The 19682-nt window shown below is 48.2% G+C and overlaps 1 protein-coding gene across 1 annotated transcript in view; it reads left to right on the forward strand.

Annotated features, from left to right (window-relative positions):
* Positions 1 to 19682, forward strand: part of GFRA4 (GDNF family receptor alpha 4) — a 99058-nt gene that overhangs the window by 55270 nt on the left and 24106 nt on the right. Inside the window, exon 2 of the mRNA XM_070756524.1 lies at positions 1169 to 1441. Within this exon, the coding sequence (XP_070612625.1) occupies positions 1169 to 1441 (273 nt within the window). The remainder of the gene's footprint in view (positions 1 to 1168; positions 1442 to 19682) is intronic.

Consider the following 19682-nt stretch of genomic DNA (forward strand, 5'->3'; position numbering starts at 1 on the left):
TGAGATCTCCCACAGTTTTATTGCTGCGATATATAGAGATATTTGTCTTTCTCGCTTCAGCCTCTAAACCGGTGGGTTTTTTTCAGACAGGGGTCTTTAAGCCGAGCAGAATTCAACTCCCACACATCTCCAACACTCTTGCCAAGTTGTTGTTTTTTGTAAAAAAACCACAATTACAGTGGTCCCTCTACTTATGAACTTAATTCATTCCCTGACCAGGTTCTTAAGTAGAAAAGCTTGTAAGAAGAAACAATTTTTCCCATAGGAATCAATGTATAGATAGATAGATAGATAGATAGATAGATAGATAGATAGATAGATAGATAGATAGATAGATAGATAGATAGATAGATAGATAGATAAATAATTCAAAACAATGTTCTTTATAACGAAAATTCACTTAAACCAAGCCCTCTTTTTGTATAGCAAAGAGCACTGGTCTCCAAACAAACTGGTAATTGGTACAAGTCCCTTATCAGTTCTGAGATACTTTGCTTGCAGCTGTGAGGCAATTCACAGTCCTTCTTCTTTCACAAAGTGAAACACACTTTGTCCTGGTTTAGTTTCAAAACGGGGAAAAATCAGCACACAAAAAGTCAAAGTCAGCAAGGCAGTCACGAAACACAACGATCAGATAATCCTCCACAATGGCCAAACCCACAGGCTGCTCTTTATAGCAGCCTCACTAATGACCCCAGCCCCACCCAACCACAGGTGGCCTCATTTTCTTTGATAATAATCTCTCAGTTGTTGCTGCCTATGCATCGCTCTCCGCATGCGTGGCTGTATCATGAACTCTTGTTCTGAATCCAAGGAGGAGCTAGAGAATTGATCTCCTTCTGAGCTGTCTGCCACACTCTCCTCCTCCCTGTCACTCATGTCTTCTTGGTCAGAGGAGCCTTCATCAGCAGATTCCACCAGGGACAAAACAGGCCTGCAGCATGTGGATGTCTCCCCCACATCCACAATCCTTGGGGCAGGAGCAGGGCCAGAGCTAACCGCAACAGACAGACATATAGATAGATAGATAGATAGATAGATAGATAGATAGATAGATAGATAGATGATAGATAGATGATAGAGAGAGAGAGATAGACAGAAAGACAGACAGACAGATAGTCCAACTCCCATCCCTCATGGCTCTTCCTCGCTTGTCTCCCCTTTGCAGAAGGCATGACCATCAGCTCAGCTCACGACTGCCTGCAGGCGGGCGAAGCCTGCACCAATGACCCCAGCTGCAGCTCCAAATTCCGGACTCTCCGGCAGTGCATCGCCGGTAACGGCGCCAACAAACTGGGGCCGGGCGCCAAGAGCCAGTGCCGCAACACGCTGACCACTCTCTTGTCCAGCCAGCTGTACGGCTGCAAGTGCAAACGGGGCATGAAGAAGGAGAAACACTGCCTGAGCGTCTACTGGAGCATTCACCACACCTTGATGGAAGGTCAGTCCGCCACGGAAGGGGTCACGGGGGGGGCTGGCTGGGGATATTTTCTACCTGTGGGGGGCACCCGGCAAGCGATGGAGGATTTGGTCGTGGAAGAATGTTGGCAGCTTTAGGGTTGAAATGAGGGTGGTCTCGGAGCTTGGTGGTTTCCTTGCAGACGTTTCATGACCCAACTAGGGAACGTCATCAGTGCTAGAAGGGAGGAGGAGGAGGAGGAGGAGAACTGTGGGGTCCTTGGTGCTCTCTGAGCCTGGTTGTTTTCTTGAGGACATTTCATTACCTAACATGAAAGGAAGGAAGGGAGGGTGGGAGGGAAGGGAAAGGAAGGGACGAAAGGAAGGAGGGAAGGAAGGAAGGTAGTGTGTGAGAGAGGACAGGAGAAAGAAAGAAAGAAAGAAAGAAAGGAATGGAAAGAGTGAGAGAAAAGAGAGAAGAAAGAAAGAAAGAAAGAAAGAAAGAAAGAAAGAAAGAAGAGGAAGAATAAATGAAAGGAAGGAAGGAAGACAAGAAAGAAAGAAAGACTGGAATGATGGAAGACAGGAAAGAAAGAAATAAAAAAGAAAGACAGACAGACAAGAAAGAGAAAGAAAGAAAGAAAGATAGAAACAGAAAGAGTGAGAGAAAAGAAAGAGAAGAACCTCAATTTACGAACTTAATTCATTCCATGATCAGGTTCTTAAGTAGAAAAGTTTGTAAGAAGAAGTAATTTTTCGCATAGGAATCAATGGAAAAGCAAATAATGTGTGCGATTGGGGAAACTACAGGGAGGGCAGAGGGCCTGTTTCCTCTCAGGAGATTCCTAGAGAGGCCCCACAGAGGCTTCTCCCTGCCTTTTCCAGCCCTGTTTCCTCCCAGGAGATTCCTAGATAGGCCCCATGGAGACTTCTCCCCGCCTTTTCCGGCTCTCTTTCCTCCTAGGAGATTCCTAGATAGGCCCCACAGAGGTTTCTCCCTGCCTTTTCCGGCACTGTTTCCTCCCAGGAGATTCCTAGAGAAGCCCCACAAAGGCTTCTCCCTGCCTTTTCCGGCCCTGTTTCCTCCCAGGATATTCCTAGTGAGGCCTCACGGAGGCTTCTCCCTGCCTTTTCAGGCCCTGTTTCCCTCCAGGAGATTCCTAGGGAGGCCCCACGGAAGCTTCTCCCTGTCTTTTCTGGCCCTGTTTCCTCCCAGGAGATTCCTAGGGAGGCACCACAGAGGCTTCTCCCTGCCTTTTCCGGCCCTTTTTCCTCCCAGGAGATTCCTAGAGAGGCCCCACAGAGGCTTCTCCCCTCCTTTTCCGGCCCTGTTTCCTCCCAGGAGATTCCTAGAGAAGCCCCACAGAGTCTTCTTCCTGCCTTTTCCCGCCCTGTTTCCTCCCAGGAGATTCCTAGAGAGGCCCCACGGAGGCTTCTCCCCTCCTTTTCCGGCCCTGTTTCCTCCCAGGAGATTCCTAGAGAAGCCCCACAGAGTCTTCTTCCTGCCTTTTCCCGCCCTGTTTCCTCCCAGGAGATTCCTAGAGAGGCCCCACAGAGGCTTCTCCCCTCCTTTTCCGGCCCTGTTTCCTCCCAGGAGATTCCTAGAGAAGCCCCACAGAGTCTTCTTCCTGCCTTTTCCTGCCCTGTTTCCTCCCAGGAGATTCCTAGAGAGGCCCCACAGAGGCTTCTCCCCTCCTTTTCCGGCCCTGTTTCCTCCCAGGAGATTCCTAGAGAAGCCCCACAGAGTCTTCTTCCTGCCTTTTCCCGCCCTGTTTCCTCCCAGGAGATTCCTAGAGAGGCCCCACGGAGGTTTCTTCCCACCTTTTCCGGTTACAGTTTCGAACGCTCGGGTTTGTAAGTGGAAAATGGTTCTTGAGAAGAGGCAAAAAAAATCTTGAACACCCGGTTCTTATCTAGAAAAGTCCTTAAGTAGAGGCGTTCTTAGGTAGAGGTACCACTGTACCTGTAAATTTCAAAGGAGCATGGAAAAAAAAAGGAAAGAAATCCAGACGCAGAGGCAATACTCATAAAAATAAAAATAAAATAACGCAGCAGCCCTTAAATTGTGGCATTGTGGACAACCACTTACTTACCTTTGTTTCTTCTTTCTTTTTTTTTGGTGAACAATTCGGGGACCTGGTGGATTGACTCCTTCACGCCAAAGTGTGCATTTTTTCACGGCGTTGACATTTTTACATGCAGGTTGCCTCCAGGGGCGCATTTTGGAACCGGCGGAATCTGCAATTTAGCTGGATGCAATACACGATTTCCCTTAATAAGGTGCATTGAGGGGGGGGGGGTTTCCTCCCTCCGAAGACACGGCTCACTCTATCGCACGCTTTGGATTTAGCAAATACGTTCCGTTTATTTTAACGGCGCTCGTTGCTTTCACATGCAAACAGAGAAAAAAAATCAAAACCATTTGCAGAGCCCAGTTTTTTGGAAAGCCCGTCATAGAAACATCGAAAGATTGACGGCAGAAAAAGACCTCCTGGTCCATCTAGTCTGCCCTATCTCTTGTATTTTATCTTAGGATGGATGGATGGATGTTTATCCCAGGCATGTTTCAATTCAGATGCTGTGGATTGACCAACCCCGTCTGCTGGAAGTTTGTTCCAAGCATCTACTACTCTTTCAGTCAAATAATATTTTCTCACGTTGCTTCTGATCTTTCCCCCAACTGACCTCAGATGGTGCCCCCTTGTTCTTGGGTTCACTTTCCTATTAAAAACACTTCTCTCCTGAACGTTATTTAAACCCTTTTAACATATTTAAGTGTTTAAAGTGTTTGTTTAAGTCTTCCTTCCTTCCTTCCTTCCTTCCTTCCTTCCTTCCTTCCTTCCTTCCTTCCTTCCTTCCTTCCTTCCTAAAGGTTGACTCAGCCTTCCATCCTTCTAAGGTGGGTCAAATGAGACCCAGATTTATCTATCTATCTATCTATCTATCTATCTATCTATCTATCATTCATTCATTCATTCATTCATTCATTCACTCATTTATTTATTGGATTTATATGCCGCCCCTCTCCGCAGACTCGGGACAGCTAACAACAGTAATAAAACACATGTAATAATAATCCAATACTAAAAACAGTTAAAAACCCATTATTAAAAAAACCAAACATACATACAGACATACCATGCATAAAATTGTAGAGGCCTAGTGGGAAAGGGTATCTCAATTCCCCCATGCCTGGCGCCAGAGGTGGGTTTTAAGCAGCTTACGAAAGGCAAGGAGGGTGGGGGCAATTCTAATCTCTGGGGGGAGTTGGTTCCAGAGGGCCGGGGCCGCCACAGAGAAGGCTCTTCCCCTGGGTCCTTATGCTTATTCTGAAAACCACTTAGAGAGGGCACTATGAAGCGGTGTATAAGCCTAAAGGCGATTGCTATTGCTAACTTACTCTCCAAAGCATCTGAAGGCAACGGATTCCAAAATGCAGGGTCCACAACAACTGAGTGGGTCACAAAACGATAACGTCGCAACTGGGGTCGTTTCAAACCTCCAGACAAATCTTCTCTTCAGGTTTTTCCGCAAGGAAGACAAAAAGGGAAGGAAACTTTAGAATAATCACGGAATCCATTTCGGGGACTCAATCTAGCCAATCCCAGGTGCATTCCGATACGATTACTCCAGCATCTTATTTCGCAGGCAAATATGAAATACACACCCACCCACCCACCTGCCTTGGCTGTCAAACTGATTTGTAATGTCTTTTTTCCCCCTGTATTGCTTATTCTTTTTTTTCACAGCAAAGTAGGTTTACTCCGTCTCACAGTTTTATTTTATTTATTTTATTTTATTTTATTTATTTGTTGGATTTGTATGCCGCCCCTCTCCGGAGACTCGGGGCGGCTAACAGCAATAATAAGACAGCGTATAACAATAATCCAATACTAAAAACAATTAAAACCCATTATAATAAAAAACCAAACATACATACAGACATACCATGCATAGAATTGTAAAGGCCTAGGGGGAAAGAGTATCTCAATTCCCCCATGCCTGGCGGCAGAGGTGGGTTTTGAGGAGCTTACGAAAGGCAAGGAGGGTGGGGGCAATTCTAATCTCTGGGGGGAGTTGGTTCCAGAGGGCCAGGGCCGCCACAGAGAAGGCTCTTCCCCTGGGTCCCGCCAAGCGGCATCGTTTAGTTGACAGGACCCGGAGAAGACCCACTCTGTGGGACCTAACTGGGTAACTATCCTTTGGGGTAAGCGTGTACTCAACTTATGACAGTTCATTTAGTAACCTTGAAGTTCGGTAGGGACGGTAAGTGATTGACACCTTTCATGAATCCGCCTTGCTTCAAAATTTAGCCAGTTACCTTCTGATCAATTGGCACAGGTGGAATAACAGAACGACAGAGATAAAAGGGACCTTGGAGGTCTTCTAGTCCAACCCCCTGCTTAGGCAGGAAACCCTACACTACTTCAGATGATTATCCAACATCTGCTAAAAAACTTCCACTCTTGGGGCATTCACAACTTCTGGTGGCAAGCTGTTCCACTGATCAACCGTTCTGACTGTCAAGTAATTTCTCCTTAGTTCTAAGTTGCTTCTCTCCTTGTTTAGTTTCCACCCATTGCTTCTTGTTCTACCCTCAGGTGCTTTGGAGAACAGGTTGACTCCTTCTTCTTTGTCTTAAAAACCTCCAGTGTTGGAGCATCCACAACTTCTGGTGGCAAGTAGTTCCACCAGTTAATTTTTCTCACTTTTAGGAAATTTCTCCTTTAATTTTTGGTTGCTTCTCTCCTTGGTTAATTTCCATCCTTGGCTTCTCCTCCTTCCTTCGGGTGCTTTGGAGAATCTATGAGGTCTTCTCCATCTGTTTGGACATTTGGACATTCAGATGGATGTCCAAACGTGATTTGAAAATCTTCCAGGATGGAGGCCAGATGACACCAGGAAAGGGAAAAACTGTTCTATGGCTTTATATCTCTGCTGGTCAAAAAAAAATTCTTAAATTAAAATTTTGTACAGTGGTACCTCTATTTACAAACTTAATTCATTCCATGACCAGGTTCTTAAACAGAAAACTTTGTAAGAAGAAGCATTTTTCCCCATAGGAATCAATGTAAAAGCAAATAATGCGTGCGGTTGGGGAAACCACAGGGAGGGTGGAGGCCCGGTTTCCTCCCAGGAGATTCCTAGAGGGGCCCCACGGAGGATTCTCCCCGCCTTTTCTGGCCCTGTTTCCTCCCAGGAGATTCCTAGAGAGGCCCCACGGAGGATTCTCCCCTCCTTTTCTGGTCCTGTTTCCTTCCAGGAGATTCCTAAAGAGGCCCCACGGAGGATTCTCCCCGCCTTTTCCAGCCTGTTTCCTCCCAGGAGATTCCTAGAGAGGCCCCACGGAGGCTTCTCCCTGCCTTTTCCGGCCCTCTTTCCTCCCAGGAGATTCCCAGAGAGGCCCCACGGAGGCTTCTCCCAACCTTTTCCGGCCCTGTTTCCTCCCTGGAGATTCCTAGAGAGGCCCCACGGAGGATTCTCTCCTCCTTTTCTGGTCCTGTTTCCTTCCAGGAGATTCCTAAAGAGGCCCCACGGAGGATTCTCCCCGCCTTTTCCAGCCTGTTTCCTCCCAGGAGATTCCTAGAGAGTCCCCACGGAGGCTTCTCCCTGCCTTTTCCGGCCCTGTTTCCTCCCAGGAAATTCCCAGAGAGGCCCCACGGAGGCTTCTCCCTGCCTTTTCCGGTTACAACTTCGGAGGCTCGGGTTTGTAAGTGGAACATGGTTCTTGAGAAGAGGCAAAAAAATCTTGAACATCCGGTTCTTATCTAGAAAAGTCCGTAAGTCGAGGCATTCTTAGGTAGAATGTACCACTGTATAGCTGCCCACACACAATAACACACACACACAATTCCTGCCCTACCTTTGGGCACTTGGAGAAACTGACTCCGCAGTCTCTCTTTTTCCCCCCTACGACAACCCATCGAGAATTGCAAGCTATTGAGTCTGAGCCTTCGCTTCTTTAGGCTGAAATTACTCACCTCCTTCAAACCGTTCTTGGGAAGGATTTAGCCTTCGGGTTCCCGCGCCTTTCTGTGGGATGCTTGTCTACGCACATCTAGGCTTTTCAATGTGCGGGCCCACGCACATCCATTGCGCAAAGAGCGATCTTCATTAATACAATCCCTCTCCTAGGCCTCGTGCAGAATCCTTCGCGCAGGCGGGCTTTTGATATTTGGCCCTCCACCCCAACGGCGTTTAAAGCCTCTCAGACATCTGTAGATGATTGCTTTTTATTTAACAAGCGCGAGCGAGAGTATTTTCTCAGCTAGCGGAGGTAAGTGGGGAAACGTCTGTCGAAGCACTCGAGTTGTACGGCGGTGTATAAAAATGCACATTTGAAGCAAAATGTTCCCCACGAATACAATTGGTGCCAAACGGCTTTGATTCTAAGACACACTCCAGACGAGAAGGCTATTTCTAGCACATCTCTCCCATGGCTTCTTTAATGAGTGGGTAATTAAAAATAAAAGAATAACAAAGCTGGAAGGGACCTCCAGAAAGTTTTCTACTGCAACCCCCCTGCTCAAGCGTACCAAATGGATGGCCGATATCTTCTTGGAAACCTCGAGGGATGGAGTGTTTGCAACTTCCAGTGGCAAGCAGTTCCACTGGTTAATTGTCCTCACTCTCAGGAAATTTCTCCTCGTTTCTAGGTTGCTTCTACCTTCAGGTGCTTTGGAGAATAGCTTGACTCACTCTTCTTTGGGGCAGCCCCTCAGGTACTGGGAGACAATCATGTCACCTCTAGTCCTTTTCTTCGGAACTTTTAAAAGAATACAGAAGGACAGACTTGGAAGGGACCTTGGAGCATAGTTCCCTCTAAGCTGAGCAGTGAGCAATCGCTCACTTAAAAATCATCATCAACTCAGAGTTTTCCAAACCTGCCCAGAAGCCGAGAGGGAAGGAGAGAGAGAGGAAGAGAGGAAGAGAGAGAAACAGATAGAAAAGAGAGGAAGGAAAAGAGAAAGAAAAAGAATGGGAGTAAGGAAGAGAGAAAGAAAATCAAAATCTAGTTTGAAACTAGCTCAACTATTTAAGTGGCATTTTGATATTGGTAGAGTTGCCCTATCATGAGCTCACTGTTATAGACACACAGTACAGTATTTTATTTTGAAATTCTCTGAGGCAAAACAGGGTGGGTTTTTTATTTATTTGTTTGTTTGTTTGTTTATTATTTCTGTGCCGCCCAGTCCCGAAGGGACTGCCGCTCAGACACTATACTTTTCCGCCCACCCCAGAAAATAATTAGAGGGAACACTGCCTTGGAGGTCTTCTAGTCCAACCCACTGCTCGAGAAGGGGACCCTATTTTCTTTCTTTCTTTCTTTCCATCCATACCTATCTATCTAACCTATCTATTTTATCCATCCATCCATCCATCTTTATCTATCTATCGTCTGTCTATCTATCTATCTATCCATCTATCCATCCATCATTCCATATCTACCTATTCAGTCCCATCCATCCATCCATCCCATCCCATCTACCTACTTACCAACCTACCTACCTAACTATCTATCTATATTCTGTTGAGAGTGGAGAAGTGGATAGCTCTTCTGGTAAAGTATCTCTGGACATTTTGAAAAACGAACAGGAAAACCTTGAGTTGACGCGCTTGTGAACCCAAAGTTCAAAGGACAAAACCCAAAGTTCAAAGGACAAAGCCCAAAGTTCAAAGGACAAAGTCCAAAGTTCAAAGGACAGAGCCCAAAGTTCAAAGGACAAAGTCCAAAGTTCAAAGGACAGAGCCCAAAGTTCAAAGGACAAAGCCCAAAGTTCAAAGGACAAAGCCCAAAGTTCAAAGGACAAAGCCCAAAGTTCAAAGGACAAAGCCCAAAGTTCAAAGGACAGAGCCCAAAGTTCAAAGGACAAAACCCAAAGTTCAAAGAACAAGGCCCAAAGTTCAAAGGACAAAGCCCAAAGTTCAAAGGACAGAGCCCAAAGTTCAAAGGACAAAGTCCAAAGTTCAAAGGACAGAGCCCAAAGTTCAAAGGACAAAGCCCAAAGTTCAAAGGACAAAGCCCAAAGTTCAAAGGACAAAGCCCAAAGTTCAAAGGACAAAGTCCAAAGTTCAAAGGACAAAACCCAAAGTTCAAAGGACAAAGCCCAAAGTTCAAAGGACAAGGCCCAAAGTTCAAAGGACAAAGCCCAAAGTTCAAAGCCCAAAATGGTGGAAGGAAGGCATAGAAAACATGGACGGTACGGTTGGATTTTACAAACACCGTCACGTAAACTGGTTTTTCTCTCCCTTTCCATTCGTTACTCTACGTTTTTATTACCCCCGAGAGCTCTTTCTGCCTCCTTGTTGCTATCTTTAAAGTTAAGCAGAATGAAAAAATGAGATTTTTTTTCCCCCACTGGGCGTTTTATTCCTCTCTTTCTCTCTCTAAATTCCACCCTCAGACCGAAAAAAAAACAGAGAAGAAAAGAATAGAAAAGGAGAACCTCCCCTGCAGCCGAGGGGGATTTTGAAGATGGGAACATCCTTTGTTTGTGTGTCCTTGATGGTGTGATGTTGCCAACGAAGCGGCCCCGCGTGCTGAAATTGCCCGCCTGGTTATTATTATAGTTTACTTTCCGCAAGAGAAGCAGATGGAAATCTCAGTCTTTTTAGGTTGTCCCATTGTTCCCGTCTATCCTCCGGGGGAGAAGCGCTTCGGTCGTCCTCAAAGACCTTTCTGGTTTCCAAAATAGTTATCTCCATGACCTTCTTGGCGGGTTTTGTGTCGCGTTGTCGTGCCAGGCCGGTTGGCATGACAACCCTTTTCAAGGCTTTGGAGCTGAAGGTGGGCCTTGCAGAGGCAGGGGGGAGAAATATGGAAAGGTGGAGGCAGGCGAGAAGACCGGACCTGCAAGAGTAGATCTTGAAGCCATAGGAGATGTTTGGTGGAAGATGGACTGAAGGCTGGGACGCGTGTAGAATATAGAAGAATAGAGTTGGAAGGGGACTTTGAGGTAATAATAATAATAATAATAATAATAATAACAACAACAACAACAACAACAACAACAACAACAGAGTTGGAAGGGACCTTTTCTGACATTCAGAACGGTTGATCAGTGGAACAGAAGTTGCCTCCAGAAGTTGTGAAAGTCCCCAAACTGGAAGTTTTTAAGCAGATGTTGGATAATCATCTGTCTGAAGTAGTGTAGGGCTTCCTGCCTAAGCAGGGGGTTGGACTAGAAGACCTCCAAGGTCCCTTCCAACTCTGTTGTTATTATTGTTACCCCTTCTTCTTTCGGGCAGCCCCTCAAATATTGGAAGACTCCTATCCGGTCACCCCTGGTCCTGAGAACAAGGCCCGGCTGTATCCATCTCTTTCCCCTGTGTAGAAAAGTGAAAAAGAAGGTGGAGAATTGGCGCTAAGCCCGGACAGATGCCCTTCGATGTCCAGCTCTGTCCTGGGGTCTCCAAACAAATTGCAGAATTCCGACATGGGTGATTACCCCGCTCAGCTGTTGGGGACAAAGAGGTCAAATAACTCTATTATTCCTCTTCTCAGCTTCCTTAGCAGCTAATTGGCTTTATCACCAGAATCCTGATTAGAATCTACTGGGCAGAAATTTGGCAGATGTTGCAAACCGAGACTCTGCAGGAAGCGTGTTTTTTGAGTGTGTGATGCTGTGCGTAAATCCTCTCGCAAACCAAACCACAAGCTGCACACGTTTGCAAATATACACACACACGCCAGCGGCCACAGGTCAGCTTTCCACGGCGAGGGCACACCCAGGCGCCCAAATTGTAACAATAGCCACTTAGGCATGATAATTGGAGCATCTCAGCCGTAGCCGGATATATTTTATCCCTCCAAGAACGGGGTTTTTTTATTTTTATTTTTTGGCAAGTCGGGGAGTTTTTAAAAGAGACCTCGTAAAAAACGCGACGTTAACTCCGGGATCGTAACTCTTGTCTTGTCAGGAGAGGGAAGGAGTGTTTTATGTGCCGTGGAAATTAAACCGGGAGTGAAACAGGACCACCCAGGCGTGGGCTGGGAAATAGATGGATTAATAAAATGCCACTGGGGACTGACAGCCGAGATAGGCAGGCAGGCAGGCTGAGGGGGGGGGGAAGGATGGAGGGGTGTTGAATTGTAATCAATTTGGGGGGGCAGGGGGCTAAGGGAAATTATTTTGCTGCTGAAAGATATGGTGATAGGCCCATCCCAGCCAGCTAAAGGTAATCGAGATAGTGGCAGCGAGTAACAAAACTACGACCACTGATGCTTCATTCTTCTCTTTAAAAATCCAGATATCACCATACCTGTGATATCAAGACAATTCCTAATCGCTCTCCCTTCCTTCTTTTCTTCTTTCCCTCCTTCCTTCCTTCCTATCCATCCAACCACCTATTGGATTCCTTCCTTCTTTCCCTCCTCCCTTCCTTACTTCCTCCCTTCCTTCCTATCCATACAACCATCTATTGGATTCCTTCCTTCCTTCTTTCCCTCCTTCCTTCCTTCCTATCCATCCAACCATCTATTGGATTCCTTCCTTCCTTCTTTCCCTCCTTCCTTCCTTCCTATCCATACAACCATCTATTGGATTCCTTCCTTCTTTCCCTCCTTCCTTCCTTCCTATCCATCCAACCAACCATCTATTGGATTCCTTCCTTCTTTCCCTCCTTCCTTCCTTCCTATCCATCCAACCATCTATTGGATTCCTTCCTTCTTTCCCTCCTTCCTTCCTATCCATCCAACCATCCATTGGATTTCTACCTTCCTTCCTTCTTTCCTTCCTTCCTCTCTCCCTTCTTTCTTTCTTTCTTTCTTTCATTCATTCTATTTGTTTGTTTGTTTTGTCAAGTACATATTGGTAGTATACAAAGATATAACAATGTTTATATACATGATACTAGCAGGAGAGAAACATTAGAATAGGGGACGGAAGGCACTCTGGTGCACTTATGCACACCCCTTACTGACCTCTTAGGCATCGTGGAGAGGTCAACAGTGGACAGTCTAAGGGTAAAGTTTTGGGGGTTAGGTAGTGATACTACAGAGTCTGGTAGTGAGTTCTATACATCAGCTACTCAGTTACTAAAGTCGTATTTCCTGCAGTCGAGTTTGGAACGGTTTACTTTAAGTTTGCATCTGTTGTGTGCTCATGTGTTGTTGGGGTTGAAGCTGAAGTAGAAAGGATGTTGTAGCAGATGATTTTATGGGCTATGCTTAGGTCGTGCTTAAGGCAACATAGTTCTAAGCTTTCTAAACCTAGGATTGTAAATCTAGTTGCATCGGGTATTCTGTTGCGAGTGGAGGAGTGGAGGGCTCTTCTGGTAAAGTATCTCTGGACATTTTCTAATGTATTTATGTCCAATATGCAGTGTGGGTTCCAGACAGATGAGCTGTATTCAAGCATTGGCCCGGCAAAAGTTTTGTATGCTCTGGTTAATAGTGTGAGATTACCGAAGAAGATTAGGTGAACAAAACTTGAAGCCTTTTTGGCGATGTGGTTGCAGGGGGCTTTGGCACTTAGGTCATTGGATATGAGTATCCCAAAGTATTCTTTTACAGAGTGAGGGTTGTCTACAACAGAGGTCCCCAACCTTTTTAGCACCAGGGACCGGCTTTAAGTTAGACGAGTTTTCTACGGCCCGGTGGGGGGGGCTTTGGTCATATGGGGGTGGGGTTATGGAGGGGTGGAGCTTAGTGACGCAGCCCTCCACACTTCTCCACAGGGCAGGGAGAATGAGGAGGCTCCTTTGGCGGCTGGGGGCTGCCTGGCTTTGTGATTTTGACTGGGGGGGGGAACTTAGGAAGGTCCTACTTCTCCCCCCCCAGCCAAAAACTCAAAGCCTATCTGCTCCAGAAACTTGGCGATCGCGCCCCACCGCCGCCGCCTCCTCCGTTTCCCCCAACGGCAAGCAATCTAAACGCGGGAAGGGCATTCCGGCGCTTCCCTTCAGCCTCAGAAGCCCCCTCGACGCTGGAGGGATGGTTATGAGGGGAGCGAGCGAGGAGAAGAAGACGTCCCACTCATCGCTCCTGAGGGAACGGGCGAGGGCGTCGGAGACCCAAAGCCCATCCTGTGTGGAGGGAGACGGAGCCAAGCGGGGCCACCCGGAGACCTTTTCCCGTCTTCTTCTCCTCGCTCGCTCCCCTCACAGCCAGCAGCCCCGCTCGCGGGGGGATGCCCGTTCGTAGCTACCAGCCCGCCAAGCGTCGAGGGGGCTTCCGAGGCTGAAGGGAAGAGCCGGAATGCCCTTCCCGGGTTTAGATTGCTTGCTGTTGGGGAAAACGGAGGAGGCGGCGGTTCTTTTCTCCTCGCTCCAGAAAGTAGGCGATCGCGCCCCACCGCCGCCGCCGCCTCCTCCGTTTTCCCCAACAGCAAGCAATCTAAACCCGGGAAGGGCATTCCGGCTCTTCCCTTCAGCCTCGGAAGCCCCCTCGACGCTTGGCGGGCTGGTAGCTACGAACGGGCATCCCCCCGCGAGCGGGGCTGCTGGCTATGAGGGGAGCGAGCGAGGAGAAGAAGACGGGAAAAGGTCTCCGGGTGGCCCCGCTTGGCTCCGTCTTCCTCCACGCAGGATGGGCTTTGGGTCTCCGACGCCCTCGCCCGTTCCCTCAGGAGCGATGAGTGGGACGTCTTCTTCTCCTCGCTCGCTCCCCTCATAACCATCCCTCCAGCGTCGAGGGGGCTTCCGAGGCTGAAGGGAAGAGCCGGAATGCCCTTCCCGGGTTTAGATTGCTTGCTGTTGGGGAAAACGGAGGAGGCGGCGGTTCTTTTCTCCTCGCTCCAGAAAGTAGGCGATCGCGCCCCACCGCCGCCGCCGCCTCCTCCGTTTTCCCCAACAGCAAGCAATCTAAACCCGGGAAGGGCATTCCGGCTCTTCCCTTCAGCCTCGGAAGCCCCCTCGACGCTGGAGGGATGGTTATGAGGGGAGCGAGCGAGGAGAAGAAGACGTCCCACTCATCGCTCCTGAGGGAACGGGCGAGGGCGTCGGAGACCCAAAGCCCATCCTGCGTGGAGGAAGACGGAGCCAAGCGGGGCCACCCGGAGACCTTTTCCCGTCTTCTTCTCCTCGCTCGCTCCCCTCACAGCCAGCAGCCCCGCTCGCGGGGGGATGCCCGTTCGTAGCTACCAGCCCGCCAAGCGTCGAGGGGGCTTCCGAGGCTGAAGGGAAGAGCCGGAATGCCCTTCCCGGGTTTAGATTGCTTGCTGTTGGGGAAAACGGAGGAGGCGGCGGTTCTTTTCTCCTCGCTCCAGAAAGTAGGCGATCGCGCCCCACCGCCGCCGCCGCCTCCTCCGTTTCCCCCAACAGCAAGCAATCTAAACCCGGGAAGGGCATTCCGGCTCTTCCCTTCAGCCTCGGAAGCCCCCTCGACGCTTGGCGGGCTGGTAGCTACGAACGGGCATCCCCCCGCGAGCGGGGCTGCTGGCTATGAGGGGAGCGAGCGAGGAGAAGAAGACGGGAAAAGGTCTCCGGGTGGCCCCGCTTGGCTCCGTCTTCCTCCACATGGGCTTTGGGTCTCCGACGCCGCGGACCGGCTGGAAAACCCCAACGGCCCGGTCCCGGTCCGCGGACCGGCGGTTGGGGACCTCTGGTCTACAAGGTCTTGTTTATTCAGCTTGTATTTGGTGTTCTGATTCTTTTTGCCAATGTGCAGGACAGAGCATTTGTTGGTTGAGATTTGGAGTTGCCAGATGTTTGACCATTCTGACACAGAGTCAAGGTCTTTTTGGTGGTAGCAGTGCTGTGGTGTTGAAGAGTTTTATATAATCAGTGAAGAGAACGCAGTTGCTTGTAATGTGATTGCAAAGGTCATTTATATAGAGTATAAAGAGCGTTGGTTTTAGTACGCTGCCTTGGGGCACATCACTGTTAACAGGAATGGATTATGAAGGACACTCCCTATGTTGACCACTGAATGTCCATTTGACAGGAACACAGTTATCCAGTCATGTAGGGGTCCCGAAATGCCATAGGATTTCAGTTTCAGGAGTAATTTATCATGAACCACTGAGTCGAAGGCTTTACAGAAGTCTATATAAATTGCATCTATTGCTTTGCCCTGGTCAAGTTTTGAGGTCCATATGTTTTTTGCAGTGTAGTAGTTGCAGGTTGCTTGAAACTAGGTTGTTACTTTCTAGGTAGAGGGTAATGGATTGGTTTATGATTGAGTCCATGACTATGCATGTGACGCAACATAGAGAGATTGGTCTGTAGTTTTCGACTAGACTAGCGGATCTCCTTTTTTGAAGATGGGGATGACCGTGGCTAGTGACCATAGGTTTGGTAGGGAACTGGTCCTGTAGGATTTTTCAAAGATTATGCTTAGTGGTTCAGCTATGGCTGTGGAGAGCTTTTTTAGGAAGTAGGCACATCGTCCATCAGGTCCGATTGACAGAAAAAGTTTTAGGCCACACAATGCTTTTTCAACATCTTCAGCACTTCTCTGAGGATTTTAGCAAGTACAGTGGTACCTCGTGATATGAACCCCTCAAGATACGAACATCTCGAGATACGAACCCAGGGTTCGGAAATTTTTTGCCTCTTCTTACGAACTTTTTCTGGCTTACGAACCCACCGCAGATCACAAAATGGCGCTCTGCTGGACGACGACGCCCAGCTGTAACCTTCTGAAACAGCTGGGCGCTTCTTGGCAGCCTCCGGAACCCGAACCCAAACCCGAACTTTTGCCGAAATTCCGGGTTCGGCGTTCAGGAGAACGCCGAGAAGCCCCCCGGCTGTTTCAGAAGGTGACAGCCGGGTGGCGGCGCTTCTCGGCGGCCTCCCGAACCCAAACCCAAAAAGTTCAGGTTCAAGTTCAGGTTCGGGAGAACGCCGAGAAGCCCCCCAGCTGTTTTAAAAGGTGACAGCCGGGCGGCAGCCTCCAGCGGAGCGCCATTTTGCGATTCCCCCCCCCCCTTGCACGCATTAATCGCTTTTACATTGTTTCCTATGGGAAACATTGTTTCATCTTACGAACTTTTCGCCTTACGAACCACCTTCCGGAACCAATTAAGTTCGTAAGACGAGGTATTACTGTATTTGATCGTGAATTTTAACTGTGTTTTTTCCCTTGACTCTTCAGCGGTGTAGAGGGACCAAGGTATCAGTCCAAAGCATAATGAGATATTTATCCACAGCCTTATGCTTCAGGCTCTCAATAAATGCACGAGGACCTCAGGATAACTCTAGCAAATATGAGTGTTCTTTGAGAAGGTTGGTTGAAAGGGGTACTCTGTGTTTCTCAAGCTTGGCGATTTTAAAGAAATGTGGGTTTTTAACTCCCAGAATCCCCCAGGGAGGATGTGTGGCCTTCAACTCCCAGAATCCCACAGGAAGCATATGTAGACTTCAATTCCCAGTATCCCCCCAGGAGCATGTGTGACTTTCAAATCCCAGAATCCCCCCAGGCAATATGTATGGTCTGCAATTCCCAGAACTCCCAATCTAGCATATGTTGACTGGAAATCCCATTGTTCCGCAGCCACATGTGGGAATTTCAACTCCCAGAATTCCCCAGCCAGCCTGTGTGGAACTCAATTCCCACACAACCCCTCCGCCCAATCACCACGCTGGCTGGGGAATTGTGGGACTTGAAGCCTACCCAACTTGAAGTTGCCAAGGTTGAGAAACACCGATGCAACCATCATGCCTAAGCATCACTCAATAATGAACCTGAGCCGGGGTGGCGCAGTGGTTACTATGTCTGCTGGCTGCCGGCTGCCTGCAGCTCGAATCTCACCCCTTAAGAGAGAGCTGTAAAAGTACTGGGAAGTGGTATATAAGTCTAAGGGCTATTGCTATTTTCCTTCCTTCCTTCCTTCCTTCCTTCCTTCCTTCCTTCCTTCCTTCCTGTGCAAAATGGTCAGAATGCAATATTGAAGGCTAATTCTGCCCCATTGCCAGCAGTTCGATCCTGACCGGCTCATGGTCATCCTCAGCCTTCCATCCTCCCAAGGTGGGTCAAATGAGGACCCAGATTGTTGGGGACAAGAGGCTGATTCTGTAAACCGCTTAGTGAGGGCTGAAAAAGCACTGTGAAGCGGTATATAAGTCTAAGGGCTATTGCTATCTTCCTTCCTTCCTTCTTCCTTCCTTCCTTCTTTCTTTCTCCCTTCCTTCCTTCTTTCTCTTTCTTTCTTTCTTTCTTCCATTTCTCATTCTTCCTCCCTCTCTCCCTCTCTTAATTCCTTTTCTCCTGTTTCTTCCTGGTGACGCAGTGGTTAGAACATAAGATTGCAGGCTAATTCTGCCCCACTGCCTGCAGTCCGATCCTGACCAGCTCAAGCTTGACTCAGCCTTCCATCCTTCCGAGGGGGGTCAAATGAGGACCCAGATTGTTGGGGACAAGAGGCTGATTCTGTAAACCGCTTAGAGAGGGTTGTAAAAGCACTGTGAAGCGGTATATAAGTCTAAGGGCTATTGCTATCTTCCTTCCTTCTTTCTTTCTTTCTTTCATTTTTCTTTCTTTCCTTCCTCCCTTCCATTTCTCATTATTCCTCCCTCTCTCCCTCTCTTAATTCCTTTTCTCCTGTTTCTTTCTGGTGACGCAGTGGTTAGAACATAGGATTGCAGGCTAATTCTGCCCCATTGCCTCCAGTTCGATCCTGACCAGCACAAGCTTGACTCAGCCTTCCCTCCTTCCGAGGTGGGACAAATGAGGACCCAGATTGTTGGGGGCAAGAGGCTGACTCTGTAAACCGCTTAGAGAGGGCTGTAAAAGCACTATGAAATGATATATAAGTCTAAATGCCATTGCTATTTCTTCTTTCCTTCCTTCCTTCTTTCCTTCCTCCCCGTCTCTTTCTTTCCTTTTTTCCTCCCTCCCTCCATGTCTCTTTCTTTCCTTCCTTCATTCCATCATTCCTCCCTCCCTGGCTTCCTTCCTTCCATCCTTCCTTCCTTCCTTCCTTCCTTCCAGTTGACTCAGCTTTCCATCCTTCCAAGGTGGGTCAAATGAGGACCCAGATTGTTGGGGACAAGAGGCTGATTCTGTAAACCCCTTAGAGAGGGATGTAAAAGCACTGTGAAGCGGTATATAAGTCTAAGGGCTATTGCTATCTTCCTTCCTTCCTTCCTTCTTTCTTCCTTCCTTCATTCCTCCCTTCCATTTCTCATTCTTCCTCCTCTCTCCCTCTCTTAATTCCTTTTCTCCTGTTTCTTCCTGGTGATGCACTGGTTAGAACATAAGATTGCAGGCTAATTCTGCCCCACTGCCTCCAGTTCGATCCTGACCAGCTCAAGCTTGACTCAGCCTTCCCTCCTTCCGAGGTGGGACAAATGAGGACCGAGATTGTTGGGGGCAAGAGGCTGACTCTGTAAACCGCTTAGAGAGGGTTGTAAAAGCACTGTGGAGCGATATATAAGTCTAAATGCCATTGCTATTTCTTCCTTCCTCCCTCCCTCCCTCTTTTCTTTCCTTCCTTCCTTCTTTCCTTCCGCCCCCTCTCTTTCTTTCCTTTTTTCCTCCCTCCCTCCATGTCTCTTTCCTTCCTCCCTCCCTCCCTCCTTCCTTCCTTCCTTCCTTCCTTCCTAAAGGTTGACTCAGCCTTCCATCCTCCCAAGGTGGGTCAAATGAGGACCCAGATTGTTGGGGACAAGAGGCTGATTCTGTAAACCCCTTAGAGAGGGCTGTAAAAGCACTGTGAAGCGGTATATAAGTCTAAGGGCTATTGCTATCTTCCTTCCTTCCTTCCTTCCTTCTTTCTAACAGTCTAACAGTCTAACAACTGTTGCTATTATCGCCTGTCCTTGTCCCTTTCTTCTTCCTTTCTCATCCCTTTCTTTCCAACCGCCAAGTCTTTATTTTCCTTCCCTCTCCCGGAAACCCCGAACGCTGCAATCTTTTCACCAAACAAGCCTATTTGAGCCACCTAATCACCCCACTTGTCCCAAGCGGGACCTTTTGCCACAGTCCCGTAATAGCTTTTTATTTTTTTTCCCCCTCCCTCTTTCTTTTCCTTTTTCAAAACTCTCCCTCGCAGAAAGCGAGATGGCCTTTTTCTCCGACGTTGACCTGCAACTTTCTGGCCTCATTTTGTCTTCTCCAGAACGGCCTTGTTTTCCATTCTGGTGGGGAGGGAGGGGCACCATTCCTCTTTCAATTGCTTCCCTTGTCAAAGACAATTCATCGCGCCCAAGACCCGGCTGGCCTCTCGCAAATCCCTCCCCATCTTCCTCGGATGCGACAATTGCGCCTTGTTCGGTGCAGAGGAGGCCGCCTCTACGCGCCCTGCCTTGTCTCCCAGCGTTTAAGTGATGGATGAGTCTCGAGCGGAAGGCACCGAGACGATATAGACACGTTCAAACACACGCACACAAAGGCACACTGG

The sequence above is a fragment of the Erythrolamprus reginae genome, chromosome 7, assembly GCF_031021105.1.
Source record: "Erythrolamprus reginae isolate rEryReg1 chromosome 7, rEryReg1.hap1, whole genome shotgun sequence".
Classification (NCBI taxonomy): domain Eukaryota; kingdom Metazoa; phylum Chordata; class Lepidosauria; order Squamata; family Dipsadidae; genus Erythrolamprus; species Erythrolamprus reginae.